The sequence below is a fragment of the Pelophylax lessonae genome (assembly GCF_965119305.1).
Source record: "Pelophylax lessonae genome assembly, chromosome: 5".
Classification (NCBI taxonomy): Eukaryota; Metazoa; Chordata; class Amphibia; order Anura; family Ranidae; genus Pelophylax; species Pelophylax lessonae.
Window position 1 is genome coordinate 225,128,456 of NC_138772.1, and position 16,950 is coordinate 225,145,405.

General features: G+C 42.4%; 1 protein-coding gene across 1 annotated transcript in view; it reads right to left on the reverse strand.

Annotated features, from left to right (window-relative positions):
• Positions 1–13,280, reverse strand: part of UPP1 (uridine phosphorylase 1) — a 62,130-nt gene extending 48,850 nt beyond the window's left edge. The window contains exons 1-2 of the mRNA XM_082259118.1: positions 13,141–13,280; positions 3,577–3,629 (exon numbers count right to left, since the gene is read on the reverse strand). Of these exons, the coding sequence (XP_082115244.1) occupies positions 3,577–3,629; positions 13,141–13,269 (182 nt within the window). The 5' untranslated portion in view covers positions 13,270–13,280. The remainder of the gene's footprint in view (positions 1–3,576; positions 3,630–13,140) is intronic.
• Positions 13,281–16,950: the final 3,670 nt, after the last annotated feature.

The following is a 16,950-nucleotide window of genomic DNA, read 5'->3' on the forward strand; positions in this document are numbered from 1 at the left end:
AAGTGTCTGTCTGTCTCTTTTCTAATAAACCTGTGTTGAGGATAATACACTATTGGCGGTTTATTTTTCATTTGGGGAGCCATTATATGGCATGCACAGCTACCGGCATATGTGAGATCATGATCACTGTGAAGGGGATAGGTTCATATTGTCTTACATTGGAGCCCAGCCTGTGTGCCATTTACATTTAGATATCTCTACACCAGACCAACGGTTGAACACTTACCCTCTCTATTATCTGGTAAGAAGTATTACTACCACTGGGTGACACCTGTTAAACCAAGTTCACATTGCAGTGATATTATCTGGTCACTTTATTTGGAGTGTATTTTGGTATGGGGCCACTCTTTTCCATTTTTCTTAATTTGTCTGAAGACGTCACTATACCATTTATTGTGGTGTTTTTGTTCATCACTTCAAGATTTGAAGACGTTCGCACATTATCATTTACTTGAGAGACTTTTTTTGCAGAAATAATTTATTTATATTTATTTATTCACAGCTATCAGTTTGGTGGTTTTTGTGTAATTCACAATAAGTTATTGTTGATTTATTGTTGGAACTTTCATGCATTCTTATGTATACGTTTTTGTAGAGCGCACTATCTTTTCATTCATACCTTTCCTATCATGTCACATGTCATACCCATATTCAAGGTGTAACATGTAACATGTTATGAAAGGACCGGCCCCCTGCTCCCCCGCATCATTTTATAAAAATGTGGCCGTGTGGGGCTCCGGGTCACCATTCTCAGTGTTCTGTGAATAGAAAACTACAAGTCCAGGCAGGCTTAGCAGCTGTTGGCTTGCAGTTCTCAATGAACTACCACAGCACTGTGAGCACTTTAGTAGTTCATTAATTCTTCCTGTCAGTGTGTATTGGTTTGCTGGTACAAGGTATGAGCAAGCAGATACATTGACAGATCTGCAGGAGACAATCTGCTGATCTCTGGTGCAATGCTATACAGGCTCCTACAACAAAAAATAATAAATGCACATTTTTTTACCTGCAAAAAAGATGTGCATTTATTATTTTTTGTCAAAAGATTAACTTAACCTTTATTTTAACCTGATTTTTTTTTTTTTTTTTTGAAGCACTGGGAGTACAGCTATTACATACTTCTTGGCCTCTAACAAGAAAGACACTGTCTTCCCACACACAGCTTTTCTGCCCACCGATCCCCTCTGCTGTTTTTTTATTTTTTTTATTTTTTATGAATGGGTTCACATAATACAAAGTGGACTGAGATTGAACAGGAGGAGGGAAGGAGCGGACATAGGAGCTGCATGGAGCTCTGCAGCTGCAGGAGCTGAGACCAGAAGGTCCAGCGTCAAAACATCAGAAGTATAGCAATAGCTATTATAAAATAATTGTAATAGCAATTGTAAAAGAAAGATAAGTCCACAAGGTGGTGTGCATCTTGGTCAAGTTAACGCCTAGTATTCCAGCACATTTTACAAAGTTGCTAAATTCCAGAAATTCAGTTTTAAGGGCTCTTTCACACGGGCGATCCGATCAGATCCGCCTGTCAGTTTTTTAGGCGGATCTGATCGGATCCTCCATGGAGCTCTATGGGGCAGCGGATGTCAGCGGAGACACCTCCGCTGACACCCGCTGCCATCCGTATCCAATCCTGTCAGTGAAATCTGGACGGATGGAAACCCTATTTTCCATCCGTTCAGTAATCGGAGCGGATCGGATCTGATGAGAGCGGACAGGCGGTCCGCTCTCATCCGATCCCCCATAGAGAGCAGCGGGAGCTGAGACACCTCCCTCTCCGCTCTGCAAGCGGAGACAGAGCTGTCATCCGCCGGCTCATCGGGGATCGCGGATCGATCCCCGCTGAGCAACACGGATCCGCCTACGGAGGGGGACCGTGTGAAAGAGCCCAAAGTCTACAAATTTGCTGTGCTATTGATTGAAATTGTAACAAAGAACCTGGGGGATGGAGAGTGCGATGTGAGCTATACAGGTAGGTTGTACTTTAAAATATGTTGCACTGCAGAGAGACTGAGGCCAACTAGTCTTACCTTGCATTGGGGAGGGGTGCAGGATGAGCCTAAAGCCTTGTACACACGCAACGAATTTCTCCCGACCGCTCATCCGTCTTTTGTCCAGAGCGGTGTCTGTTGGTTAGAATGTGCTCTAGACTGCACACTAATTTTCCCGCACGACAGAATTCTACTTCAGAAGTAATGTCATGTGTTGAATTGCTTTCTTTGTGTTCTTTCATCTCTGAGCATGCCTAGTCTTGCTCATAAGATTTTTCCCCATCTAAATCTGTACTAATGAGAAGAAAATCGGACGTATTTTGACGGTCGACAAAAATTATATAGCCTGCACACCAGGATTTTTTCGGCCGAAAAGTCGGAGTCGGTTGTCGGAAGCACCATACTAACAAGCCGGAAATCGGCAGATCGGGACATCGGACGAAATTTCCCGGCCGAATTTCTACTTGTGTGTACGGGGCTTTAGAAAACAAATATAAGACTTTACCTGACTTAAAAAAATACCCATACCATACGAAGCCGCCTGAGCTAACCAGGTCCCAACACAAACTGCTTTTACAAGTAACCACAGCAGCAAAACAAACAATTGCAAAAGCATGGAAAACTCCACACTTACACATCCTCGAAGTGAAACATAAAGTCACGAGAGCAATGATTCATGCCAAGATAGAAGCAGTAGTGTTAGATAAAATTGATAAATATGAACGCTTATGGCAACCATTGGTTGATCTTTTCCTTCCTTCCAACTTTGACACTTCCCTTCTATTACCCTGATATCCCTCTCTCACTATGGTTAAGCTACTTAAGCTAGGCCAAATTTCTCCCCCACCGGCGACATCCCCCCCTTGCTTTCCCCCTTTTTCCTGATGTTCTTCCCCTCTTCTTTCTCCTCCCCCCCATGAACTTACTACTCTTTTTGATGCTACATTTTGTGGACGATGGACCACTACATGGACTACTATAGCTACATGTTGCATTTAGTAACTATATGTTGATCCTTTCAATAGCCATAACCCTTTCGTAGTTCATACCCTGTTGGAATTTTCCTTAACTCCATCAGTACTCTTCCTACGACGTCCAGTTGTTATATGGCTGGACAGTTCCTCTTGGGTCAACAGGAGTACTATCTCCCTACCCCCTGTAGGTACAGCTAGTTCCTTTTATGGGGTGCCTAGGGGGTGTAGCGGCACTACCATCGACCCTTCCATCCCTCCCTAGTAATGATGTTATATTTTGCTCAGTCTTCATGTACCATTAACTATTTCTTACGTTTTTTGTACACCTTCTTCAAACTTTTGTATTCAGTTTTACATGTTATGCAATTCTTTTCATTTTCCATGAAATGGTCCTCTCTGTACACATTAATAAAATTGTTTGAACAAGAAAAATACCCATACCAATTCTTACCTAGCCGATGCGTAAGAAAACATTATTATTGACCCTTGTCTCACGATTTGTATTCTTATCTCATGGTAACCATACAATTTATTGACATAAAATAGAAATACATGTACTAATGACTGCCCATAAAATATTAGTCACTTTCCATATAATACTGAATACTTACAATGATGTCGGTTGCTGGTTTTCTATTTCTTTGACTGGAGCCATATTTACTCCCTAAATCAAACAAAAGCAAAGTCAAGTGATTGGCATAGAGTGAGAGGTAACCATAAGAGAACAGATAGGTAAGTAACTGAGCACAAGGACTTATGGGCTCTGTCTATTTCTGGGACTGACCATCATTTGATAAAGGGAATGGGCAGCAGTGAATAGTTTTGAAAGGTCATTCAATCAGAATAAGATAACACAGTGGGAAGGATTCCTACATCCACCTGGCTTGTTTGGATGGGCAAATTCATTAATCCATGTAAAAAAAGTGAACGTGATTAACTTGAGTAGTGGCTAGCACGAACAAAGGTAGATATACAACCTCCAAATAAACATAAAATAGCAAATAAAGTGCAGCACTTCACATAAATGAATGCCCATATATAAAATAAGTGAACAAAGTCCCATTAGTGAACAAATGACGTGCCCAGGAAGGTCTTATTAGACTGAAGGACTTAATAAGAAAGTGCAGTGTGCCAAACAACTCACCAGAGAGCAGATAAAATACAGCATTCAGTTATACACTCTTCAACTAAAAGTGCTCCACAGTGGTCTCTGTGGTGTCCCTCCACCCTTCAAGGCACTCACCAGATAGAAGTAATCACAAGCCCTTAAATACCACACTCCAAGAGAAAACTTTTCTTCCTTGAAGTGAGGGTTTTTAAGTCCAAAACCAGACATCAGTGATGGGCTGCTCCCTTGAGAACATGCATGTGCACGAAACGCGTCGGACGGGGCCTACACACTGACGTCATGGCCGCCACGTCCTTGTGGCAGAAGCAGCGGTTATCTTTATAAGCCCTGTTTGGCTAAATTTTACTTGTATGCTGCAGCTTGATACCTTGTATTCTAATAAATACTACACTATACGAGCTTAATTTTGGCTACTTTTGGCAAGCTTTTTTTTCATAGTGACTTTCCCCAGTGGAGTCTGTTAAGTCAGCTACAGTTCTGGATATGATGTCACCTAACCTCATAACAGCAATACAAGGCTTGTGATTTCTTGCTATCTGGTGAGTGTATTGAATGGAGGAGGGACACCGCGAGGTATGAGCACTATGGTGCACTTTTGGTTGAATAGTGTATAACTGAATGTTGTATTTTACCCGCTCTCTGGTGAGTGGTTTGGCACACTGCACTTTCATAACAGGCCCTTCAGTCTTATAAGACCTTCCTGGGCATGTCATTTGTTCACTAATGGGACTTAATTCACTTATGTAATGATTGGACATTCAAAGCACTGCACATTGTTTGTTGTTTTAAATTCATTAATCCACTGGCTGAAAAAAAATGATCCATGTATAGCCAGCCTGGTATTTAAAGTGATTCCAAAGGAATTATTATTTTTTTATTTAATAATAAATGTGCCATACCTTTTGCACAGGGCAGCTCCGATCCTCCTTTTCAAGAGCCCCCCACAGCACTTCTGGCTCCTCCCCACAAGTACCCCAATAGCAAGCCACTTGCTATGGGGGCACTTGTGCAGGCTCGCTCATGAGCTGCACTCTGTGTGTCCACTGACACACACAGTATGGCTTGGTCCCACCCCCTGCTTTCTCCCACTGGCTGTAGTTGACAGCAGCAGGAGCCAATGGCTTCTACTGCTGCATTAATCTCCAGTGAGGAAAGAGAGAGTGGAGAGAGCCGCTGCTCTTGAGCACAGTGCTGAATCGAGGTTGGCTCAGGTAGGTATACAGGGGAAGCATACAGAAGGTTTTTTTTCCTTGTGGCCAGTTCACACCAGGAATGCGATTCACATGTGATTCAGTGTGGTGCAATTGAAGCTTATTGCACAGGACTGCAGCAAAAGTAGTGCATGCACTACTTTAAAAGACGCAGAGCAATCAGCTTGCATTGTACTTCTGTACCATGCGATTCAGTGCAGGCAAACACATTGCGTTTGTGACCTGCGTTTGGGGTGTCAGTAACATAACAATGACACCAGCTGCAGATCGCAAGAGTAGTGCTTTTTTAAGGATGTGTGGGAAACATGAACGGAATACGGGTTTCCCGGACTGCATTCTGGTGTGAATGTAGAGAAAACATTAAGATAAAAAAACCTTCAACTTTTAGAACCACAGTAAAGGGATCGGTGCACTGGGGGCTGGGTGCTAGTGACTGATGGATTGTTGCTCCTAGTCTGGAGGCTGTTAAATGGATTTTGTAGCAAATAAGCCAGCACACCAAAATCCAATATTTCATTTACTTAATGAAGCATGGGTAATATGTAAAGAGCACACATACACCTAAACATAGCCTGCTCCTTTGTATGCATACAGCAATCACATGAAATGCCTAAACTATAAGCAGCGCTACAAAATAAATATGAATAAAAATAAGAAATTCATATAAACACCAAACAAACATCACCAATATGAAATTGAATTAGTATTACATATCAAAATATTGGCAAATCACCATTCAGATTAGAAAGTGGAAATAATGTCAGAAAGTGCAAAGGTGCAAAAAAAAAAAGTGCGTTCAAAGATAAAAATCGCGTGCAATTGCGTGCCAGACCAAAAGCAACATTTTCTGTGCCTTCATGATAAATAATTATTTGTGCTTGGGTTAATATCTGCCATCTTTGTTAAGACTTCTTGTTCTGCTTTCCTCAATGTTTCTAAGCACCTACCACATGTGTGCCAACAAAGCCATCATAGTTCACTAGGCCCCAGTTGCCACCTTGTAGACATATAACATGGAATTATCCTACATGGGAACATCAGTGCAATCATAGGAGCAACAAGAACATTGGAAATAGTAATTCTGCCATACAGCCACCACCCTCATCGAACAATTACAGTAACATCAATGAGTGTTTATGCAGCCCATACACGGTTACCAAATCAGTTGAAAAAGTGTTTGATTCGCTCAACTCGTTCAACTTTCGCTTTTTTTTTTTGCCTAGACGATCGATTTTCGAAACATCAGTAGTGGAATCAATCAAAAACAGTTTTTAAAAAGTCAATAGTGCATGCGCGTGTTGAAATAACCCTGGATCATGTAATAACAAAAAATGCACTATTTATGTTGTTATCAATCAATAATATGTCGATAATTAGGTAACATTTATCGATACAATAAGGACATTATCACATGTGCGTTCAACAGCTCTTTAGAAATCCAACCTTTTTTTCGAACGATTTTCCAACCGTGTATGACCAGCCTTATGCCTCGTACACACGATCAGATAATCGTATGAAAAAAATTGCTTTCGAATTGATCGCACGATAGTTTGATCATTAGTATACAGCTTTCGACAGCCGATCACAACATTTCGTCCAAAAAAATCAGAAGGGACAAACACGAACATTTTTGCCGTATGATAGCCTAGCGAATGACAAACGTTTAATCAGTACAGTTTGTGTTTGCTAAAAGTTGATAGACAAAGACCACGCATGATCATAAACCCGAAAATAACCTGGAAAAACCCAGGCTGCCATTGTTTTTGTTTTGCACTATCCGATACAGAGCTATGCAACCAGGAAGCTTTTCCAGAACCGTACAAGAAAAATCATACGTTTAGTACGCATTGTTGAATTTGATACTAGTATCATGCAACAAAATGCGAATGATAAGTCATCCGATTATCTGATTGTGTGTACGAGGCATAACTGTGACTTTGTATACCCTGTGTGCGGTGTGTAAATTGTCTGCCTGCTCTGACTGTGTGCTGTGCCTGTGTGATGGTGATTTGACTGAGGATGATGTGACTGAGGGTGCGGTTCGTCTGTGCCCGGGGGCTATGTGCACTGACTGTTTTTTTTTTTTTTTCTGATCAATGCCAGTCACTGCAAGTGTACAAAGAAAACAACTGTTTTGTATGTGCCCTGTGCACACAACTAGTCTGGTGTGATGTGAGTGTTGTGTGGACAAATGCAGACATTCTGTATTTTTTAGCAGCATATCGGGTGGCATTTCAGCATATTGTGCTGCAGTGCAGAGACTTGAATGAAGTGTAACTATACGCTCTCAATAAAGAAAAAAAAAAACGTAAAAGCGCCCCCTCACTACCAAGCAAATTAGACACCAGGCCGCGTGCTAAAACTGAGTTTTTAGCATACAACTAGTATAAATGGGCCCTAAGTGTGTGGTCTATGTAATGTGACTGAGTGTGTGGTCTGTTTGTGTGCTGTAACAGAATGTGTGGTTTGTGTAGTGTGACTGAGCTGTCCGTGTGCTTTGTGTGTGAACTGTCTGTCTGTGGTCTGTGTGTGTGCTCTATGTGTGGATTCTTATCACTTCCTGGGCGTATAATCTTTCACAATCCCAAATTTCAAAATTTAGGATCGCAAAAGAATTGCCGCGATTCTGCCCGTGATCCCAAATTGCTGCAGAACATGCAACACTCTTTTGACTGCCATTATTCTTTAATGGCACCTCAAAGGTGATGCGATTCTGCCATTCGTGGCAAATCACACCTGTAAGTCCCTTCCACACGGGCCCACCGCCCGACGGAGTCTGTTCTGCTCAGCGGGGGATCGATCCGCCGATCCCTGCTGAGCAGGCGGATGACAGCTCCGTCCCCGCTCTGTGTGCAGAGACAGAGCTGTCAGATCCCCACTGTCCCCACACTCCCAATGGGGAGATCGAATGAGAACGGACCACCTGTCCTTTCTCATCCGATCCCATCCGATCTGATTCTCCAGACGGATGGAAAATAGGGTTTCCATCCGTCTGGATTTCACGGACAGGATCGGATCGGATAGCAGCGGGTGTCAGCGGAGATGTCTCCACTGACACCCGCTGCCCCATAGGGATGCATGGAGCATCCGATCCGGTCCGCCTGAAGAACTGACAGGCGGATCGGATCGCCCATGTGAAAGGGGCCTTAAGAATCACGTGAAGCTTGTCACCCAAAAAGGAGCAGGAGCATCTTTTTGGGAGGCAAACACGCATAGGGCAGCCTATTCACATCAATGGGCTGGCCCTATAAAACACACAAAATAAAGTGAGAATTGCTTTGAAAATCGTATAGTGGGAAGGCTGGTTCCTGCTACGCAGTATGTGAACAGGGCCTTAGAGATAAAGGGCCAGATAAACTATACATGGTACATTGCCCTGCACTGCGCTATACTTGTGTGCACACAGTGCGCCTAACAAACAGAAATAACTCAGGGACCTCTGTCTATTCAGTGCATCCTAACTGCGCACACTTTGTGTGCTGCTACTGTGCAGGTACAGCGAGCTAAGGCAGCTCATGGATTCTTCTACTCTCTCCCTCTTGACCAGAAAGTTATCTCTGGGGAGGGGACAGCTTCTCCTAGCTCTCTCTCCCTTTAGTAAAGCTTGCCATACACATATACAGTAGGTTTGTTTTCTGTTCAGCCTTAGGGCGTAAAACTGAGTTCCAGAAACTCAGCTACTTTGTTAAAAGAGTTCAGTCCAATGAGGTGCATGCCACCCTCTGAACTAATCACTATTATTTACATCTGACAGGTTTATTGAGCTCCCAGAGGAGATACTCTGGGCTATGAGAGGAAAGAAGCACAATGTGCAGCATTGCCCGCCACTCCGCTGCCCATTTACAGAAGCCTTTGCCTTTTGTAATAGGTTTTACATAATACAAAGGCTTCTGTGATTGGGTAGGAGGAGTGGGCATAGCAGCTGCTTCAACCTGTTGAAGGTGCCAAGACCAGAAGGTCTAGCGTTGGACTCCCATAACTACAGTGACAGCTGTCTTCTTAGAGCTAAAGCTGTCAGATTTAAATAATGGAGATAAGTCTAAAAGATGTCATGCACCTCATTAGATTTAACTAATAGTGTGCCTTTACTTTTTACATAGGAGCTGAATTCCTTAAGTGCTGCTTTAAGGGCATGTTCACATTATATGCAGTCCAGTGCGTTTTTTTTTTTCTGCATTAAAAACACATGGATTGTAGGTTATATGATTTCCAACGGCAAAGTTCACACCAGTGCGGTCAGTGCGTTCCAGTTCCAGACAAAAGAGGAGAACATGCTGCATTTTTTCTGCGAACTTTACTGGAACACGGTATAATGTATCAAGAACACACCTAAAGGCACCTAAAATGTACCAAAATGCATGTCTTTATTTTAGGTGAAGAAAAAGAGGGGGGAAATGCACAGAAATGCATGAGAACGCATTAAAATATGCAGATGCAGAAACACATCCTGAACGCATCCTGACTGTATTTCTATGGTGTGAACTGGTCCCTCAATCTAACATCTTCCCCCATCCACGCTACAAAAGCTGCAGCCCATCAGATGTCAAAATACCAAAACATCGGCTGCATCAGATTGGATGCAGCTGCTGTTTGGCCAACAACTTTCCACCTGGCTCAGTTAAGGGATATTGGGCAGGAGGCGGCGGACAGGGCCAAACACTGAGCTGAAATTCCAAGAGTGAATGGCTAGCTTAGTGTCAGTAGAGATGCCTATTAGAGGTTGTCAGCTCGATGGTCAGACTGGGCTAAGAACCGCAGTGCATATCTTTACTACTATTTTAATGCAGACATTTACCTTATAGGGCTCAGAAACTGTAGCTTTGAGATTGCTTGCTTTTTGTCTTTTGTTTTAAACTTTATTAGGCAAATAATCTTCACACAGCAGCACGGTGCGTTGTGCTGCATTGCAGTGACATATGCTGCCATCCAGCGGGCTGCGTAATAATGAAGGCAAGCTGAATTTTTCCCACACTGCACAGCACCAGGGCTGGGGTGCGAATGGGGCACACAAAAAACTATTGTTTTCTATATGCCCAAGCTGCGATCCAGTTTGGAAAAGCGCAGTCACGAGTCACGACACGCAGAGTTTTCATCACCAAACAGCCGGTGACTTTACCGCCCATCTTCCACACCTTTACTTGCAGTTTCACTTGTGTAGGCAGACATGCTATCAGACGACATGCAAATTGCAGGATATGAATTGTGTTGACCTGCGTTGAAATATAGCTCTCTCTTGTGGTTTTTGGCATCAAGTTAGAGGGGTCTGAGTGCTGCTCATATGTGAACAGCCACCATCAGTGCTGGGACAAGGTCATCCAGCGACCAAGGCAAAGATGCCAAACTGCGCCCCCACTTCCCTTAGGTCTAGGGTCAAGGCCCCCCCCATCCCTGCAATAAACCATTGAGCCCAGGGCAACTGTCCCTCCTGCCCACCCCTTGTCCCCCAACACTGGCCACCATTGTAATTCATAGGACATAGGACGTCAAGCTTTAAGCCCCGTACACACGTACGGATCGTCGTCATACAAACGTTCGTCTTTTCTCCCCGGGATGTCGGTGTCTGTTGAAAAGTGCAAAGACAGCACAAGGACAGCACAAGAATTTTGTCCGCAGACTTCAGCTGACTGCAGAAGTGATGTCATGTAATGGTTAACTTTCCCTGTGTTTTTTATTTTCTGAGCATGCCCAGTCTTGCAAATCTGCGGTCTGTCGGCTGATTTCTGTACTGACAGGCGAACAATCGTCCGTTCTGGTGTCCGCAGACAAAAATTTTCATGTTTGCAAGAAAGACTCTTGTCCGCGGATTGTGCGCAGACATCTGTCGGAGGCACCATACTTAAGCCCCGTACACACGTACCGATGGTCGGCTTACAAATGTTCCTCTTTTCTCCCCGGGATGTCGGTGTCTGCTGAAAAGTGCAAAGACAGCACAAGGACAGCACAAGAATTTTGTCCGCCGACTGCAGAAGTGATGTCATGTAATGGTTAACTTTCCCTGTGTTTTCTATTTTCTGAGCATGCCCAGTCTTGCAAATCTGCGGTCTGTCGGCCGAATTGTGTACTGACAGGCGAACAATCGTCCGTTCTGGTGTCGGCATACAAATATTTTCATGTTTGCAAGAAAGACTTTTGTCCGCGGATTGTGCGCAGACATCTGTCGGAGGCACCATACTAACACGCGTACAATCGGCAGATCCTTCGTCCACCGACGTTTGTATGCCGACGATCGGTACGTGTGTACGGGCCTTAACACGCGTACAATCGGCAGATCTTTCGTCCGCCGACGTTTGTATGACGACGATCCGTACGTGTGTACGGGCCTTTATGCCCCATACACACGTGCAGATTATCTGCAGACTTTTGTCTGCAGACTTACCTTTTCTATGTAGTGCAAGGGCCTGCCGGATTGCATACAAATTGAAAGTGTTTAGGTTTGACCTCATATTATATGGTTTTGGTAAGTCTGCAGACAAAAGTCTGCAGATAATCTGCACGTGTGTATGGGGCATAAGAGCTAATTCACACCAGCCTGTGACAACGCAGCGACTGGTGTGCGGTGCAGTCCAGCAGGATCATTGCAGTGCTAATGCACTCATCTCGGCGCATTGCACTGTTCTTTTTTTTTAAAACAATATTTATTGAAATGTCACACAGTGGTGTTTCATTCAGTTCTACCAATCGCTGCGCGGTGCGAGGTAGATTGCCTGGAACTGCACTTCCAATACAATATAAACACTATGGCCTGCCATACCTTTTTTCAGCACACAGCACTGCAATGCAGTGCTGTGATCAGGGCACCCAGGAGACAAGGCATTTTGCCTTGTTTGTGTGGAGGGACTGGGTTGGATTAGCCGCCCAATGTAGTAGCACTTAACCTGGCATAAATGGAGCCTCAAGCTACAAAATGTAAGGTGCTAATGCGGCCTTGTTTGTTATATATTGCGCTATATATATATTATTATATTATTATCATTTTTATATAGTGCAGACGGTTTACGCAACGCTTTACAACTTGAGGGTAGACAGTACAAATACAATACACTTTAATACAGAAGTATCGGAGGGCCCTGCTCGTTAGAGCTTACAATCTATATATACTGTATATATACTGTATATATATATATATATATATATATATATTTATACACTGATAGGGTGAGTCACTTATCTTGTATCTGTGTAACGTCAAGGAGAGGTGTCACGGTGGGCGCCCAATCTTCCCCCAATTTCAATAGAAAGAAAAGCAAGGACATGATCTCCAATGCTAATCGGTGTACTGAATAATTCTCTCCATACAAACATGAAAAAGGCAGCAACTGTACAGTTTCCAGCATACCATTCTGTTCATCAAGCTGTGTGTGTGAAGAGAATGGTATGCTGGGAATTGTACAGTTGATGCCTTTTTCATGTTTGTATGGAGAGAATTATTCAGTACACCGATTAGCATTGGAGATCATGTCCCTGCTTTTCTTTCTATATATAAATGAAAACACAGAGGGCAATTTACCAAAACAGGTGCAGGCAGAATCTGGAGCACATGAATATGGAATATTGAGAATTCATATTATTGTTATTATTGGAATATTAAGAATATGGAGCACATACATGGCAACCAATCAGCTTCTATCTTCAGCCTGATCAGTTAGGCTTCGAAAATGAAAGCTAGAAGCTGATTGGTTGCCATGCACAGCTGCTCCAGTGATGATAAATCCCCCTGTCTGTGCTGTGTACCTTCCTCCATCCATATATAGTACCCAGGAAGAAGACACTAGAAGCACATCACATAAACCATGAGTCAGTGAGAAATAAATAAACAGATCTCCTTCTCCCCTTACCTCTGCTTTATGTCCAGACAGATGTACAGAATGTCTTCTCCAGCTATGACCTTGTGTAGAGGATCTGGCAATGAAGTACACTGTAACTGTATATTCTAGCTCATAGTGACAGTCCCCTCCCACGCCCATTGATAAATGACACACCCCCGTGATGTCACTAAATGACAGGCACGGTTCTTCTCAGTCACATGACTTATCGTGTACCTGAACTGTATATATCTCTCCATTGGCTCTCCCACCTGTGTGTGTCATGACGTGTGGGCGCAGCCCCGCCCCCCTGTCTCAGCACCCCGAGCTCACTCCCTGTCCTTGTGCTGCGGATGGGTGTTGGGACAATTGAGTCAGATCCTGTGTTTGTCAAGAAGGGTCAGAAGGATCTGCCGGGAAATAGAAGGAAGCGGCAGGCTTTCCTCATAGACGCTCATTATTAGGTGGAAGGGAGAATGTAATCATGGCTACTGCAATCACTACATGACAACCAGAAATCTCATCTACTACCGCACCCTGGATTATAAACAACTGACATTTCTCATATATATATATATATATATATATATATATATATATATATATATATATATATACATAAACCCAGCATCTCATTCAAGGAAGATCAGAAATGTCAGAAATGATTGCACTACATACAGTAGTTGAAAGTAAATCGAAAGGAAATTGTATAATGTATGGCCAGCCTTAGCCATTAAAGTTCATGCACAGCATCACAATACCCTTGACAATATAGTGTATACTTATACAAAAAAAAATATATAAAAAATATATATATATATATATATATATATATATATATATATATATATACACACATATATATATATATATATATATATATATATATATATATATATGTGCTATACAAGCACTGATTACTGTAGTAATGTCACTGGTACATTACCAAAAGTGTCAAAAATGTCAGTCAAGGGTCCAATCTGTCCGCTGCAATGTCGCAGTCCCGCAAAAGAAATCGCAGATCGCCGCCATTACTCGTTAAAAAAAAAAAACACCAACAATGACAGAAACCTTTCCCTTAGTTAGTAAACGCAATAACTTTTGCGCAAACCAATCAAAATACGCTTATTGCGATTCTTTTTTACCAAAAATATGTAGCAGAAAACAAATTGACCTAAAATGATAAAAAATTTTGATTTTTACATTTTTTTTGGGGGGGGGGGGGGGGAATTTCATATAAAAAAAAATGTGAAAAATATTGTTATTTTTCAAAATTGTTGCTCTTTTTTTGTTTATAGCGCAAAAAGTAAAAATTCCACAGGTGATCAAATACCACCAAAAGAAAGCTCTGTTTGTGGGAAAAAAAGGACGTAAATTTCGTTTGGGTACGGCGTTGCATGACCGCGCAATTGTCAGTTAAAGTCGCACAGTGCCGAATCGCAAAAAGTGGCCCAGACGTAAGACAGCAAAATCCTCCGGTGGTAAAGTGGTTAAAGGTTTAGGAGTGTGTCTATGGGAATGTTTGACCATTTTTCTAGAAGCTCATTTGTGAGGTCAGGTGCTGATGTGGACAAGAAGGCCTGGCTCACAGTCTCTGCTCTAATTCATCCCAAAGGTGTTCTATCGGGTTGAGGTCAGGGCTCTGTGCAGGCCAGTCAAGTTCCTCCACCCCAAACTCACTAATCCATGTCTTTAAGGATCTTACCCTGTGCACTGGTGTGCCGTCATGTTGGAACAAGAAGGGGCCATCCCTGAGTTGTTTCCACAAAGTTGGGAGCATGAAAGTGTCCAAAATGTCTTTGTATGCTGACGTCTTTCAGAATTCCCTTCATTGGAACTAAGGGGCCAAGCCCAACCCCTGATAAAACAACCCCACACTATAATCCCCCCTCCACCAAATAATTTGGACCAGTGCACAAAGCAAAGTCCATAAAGCTATGGATGAGCGAGTTTGGGGTGGAGGAACTTGATTCGCCTGCCCTTCAACCCGATAGAACACCTTTGGGATAATTTAGAGTGGAGACTGTGAGCCAGGCCTTCTCGTCCACATCAGTGCCTGACCTCACAAATGCGCTTCTGGAAGAAAGGTCAAACATTCCCATAGACACACTCCTAAACCTTGTGGACAACCTTCCCAGAAGAGCTGAAGCTGTTACAGCTGCAAAGGGTGGACCAATTCAATAATAAACCCTATGGACTAATACCTTGTACACACGCAGCGATTATCGGCCGACCGATCGGCCGTCTTTTGTCCAGTGTTGTTGTGTTGGTTAAAATGTGCCTAGACTGCACACGAATTTTCTCGGCCAACAAAAACCAACTTCAGAAGTGATGTCATGTGCTGGTTTACTTTCCGTGTTTTTTCTTCTCTGAGCATGCCCAGTCTTGCTCATCAGATTTTTGTCTGCCGAAATCTGTACTAACTGACGGAAAATCGGCCGTTCTGTTGACGGCCAACAACAATTTTATAGCATGCACACCAGATTTTGTTCAGCCGAAAAGTCGGAGTCGGTTGTCGAAAGCATCATACTAACAAGCCGAAAATCGGCCGATCGGACGCTGGCCGAAAATTCACGGCCAACTATCGTTGCGTGTGTACGAGGCATAAGACTGGGATACCCTCAAAGTTCATGTGCATATAAAGGCAGGCGTCCCAATACTTTTTGACAATATAGTGTATATATATATATATATATATATATATAGATCTATTTATATTTATAAATATATGTATATATATATATATATATATATATATATATATATATATATATTGTATACAATATATATATTTTTATTATTATATATTTATAAAAAAATTAAACATGTCATATTCTACAGGCCGTACCGCTGCTCAACCCACTCAAGGGAATGGGGCTGCAGCACAACTGCCTGCAACTGCATGCAAAGCATAAAATTGTGAGCCAGTGGCATTTTGACATATCACCTGCTTACTGCCTGTCAAACACCGTGTGAAAAGTGATCCCTGGTAATAATAGACCCATGTGAATGAGCCCTAAAATAGATACTAAACACTTTTGAGCGGGGAGTAGAGGAGGTCCATTATGTATGATAATTTTTTTTAAAAGTACAATTAAATGCAAAACATTTTTCTAGTTTCAGACAGAGTGGAGAGGGGTTAGAACCCCTGTCGGGTTTTTATTGCTGTCGGTGCCCCTGTCAGGGAGATTCACCCTCTCTATTTGTCCTGTTTACCATTATCTTTAAAAGTAAAAGAAAATCACAAATTTTGGGTTGTACCCAGGAAAAGTAATAGAGGAGAAATCTTCCTATGGGGACACTAGTTCTGGTCACCTGGGGGTCCCCAAGGGATTCCCCTAATTGGAGAGATTTCCTCTCACTTCCTGTTTTGGCCATGGGACAGGAAGTGAAGGAAATCTCCCCAATGGGACACAGACGGCAACAAATAAACTGGCAAGGGTTATAACCCTACCTTACTCTATCCAAATGAAAACAAAAAATAAACAAAAACTGACAGGTATTTTAATCCATCTCCACTCTGTCCAATATAAAAAAAATTTTGCCTTAAAGTTGTACTTTTCTTTGGTCTTATTACTGGTACGTGTACATTTTATGTGAAACATTGTATATTTTTACATGATATTACCTGAATAGTTTGAAGAGGAAGTGAAAGATTACAGCACTTTGCTAACTACATGCATTTATGCAATTTCTTCTGCATTCTGCCTTGACATTGAAAGTCTGGTGAAATACGTGCTCGTCTACACATATCTGCTTGTGAAATGTCACTATGGTAAAAAGAATTTCCAGGATGACTCTTGTAAATCTTGCAGATGACTCATTAGGATGCTGGTAATAAAG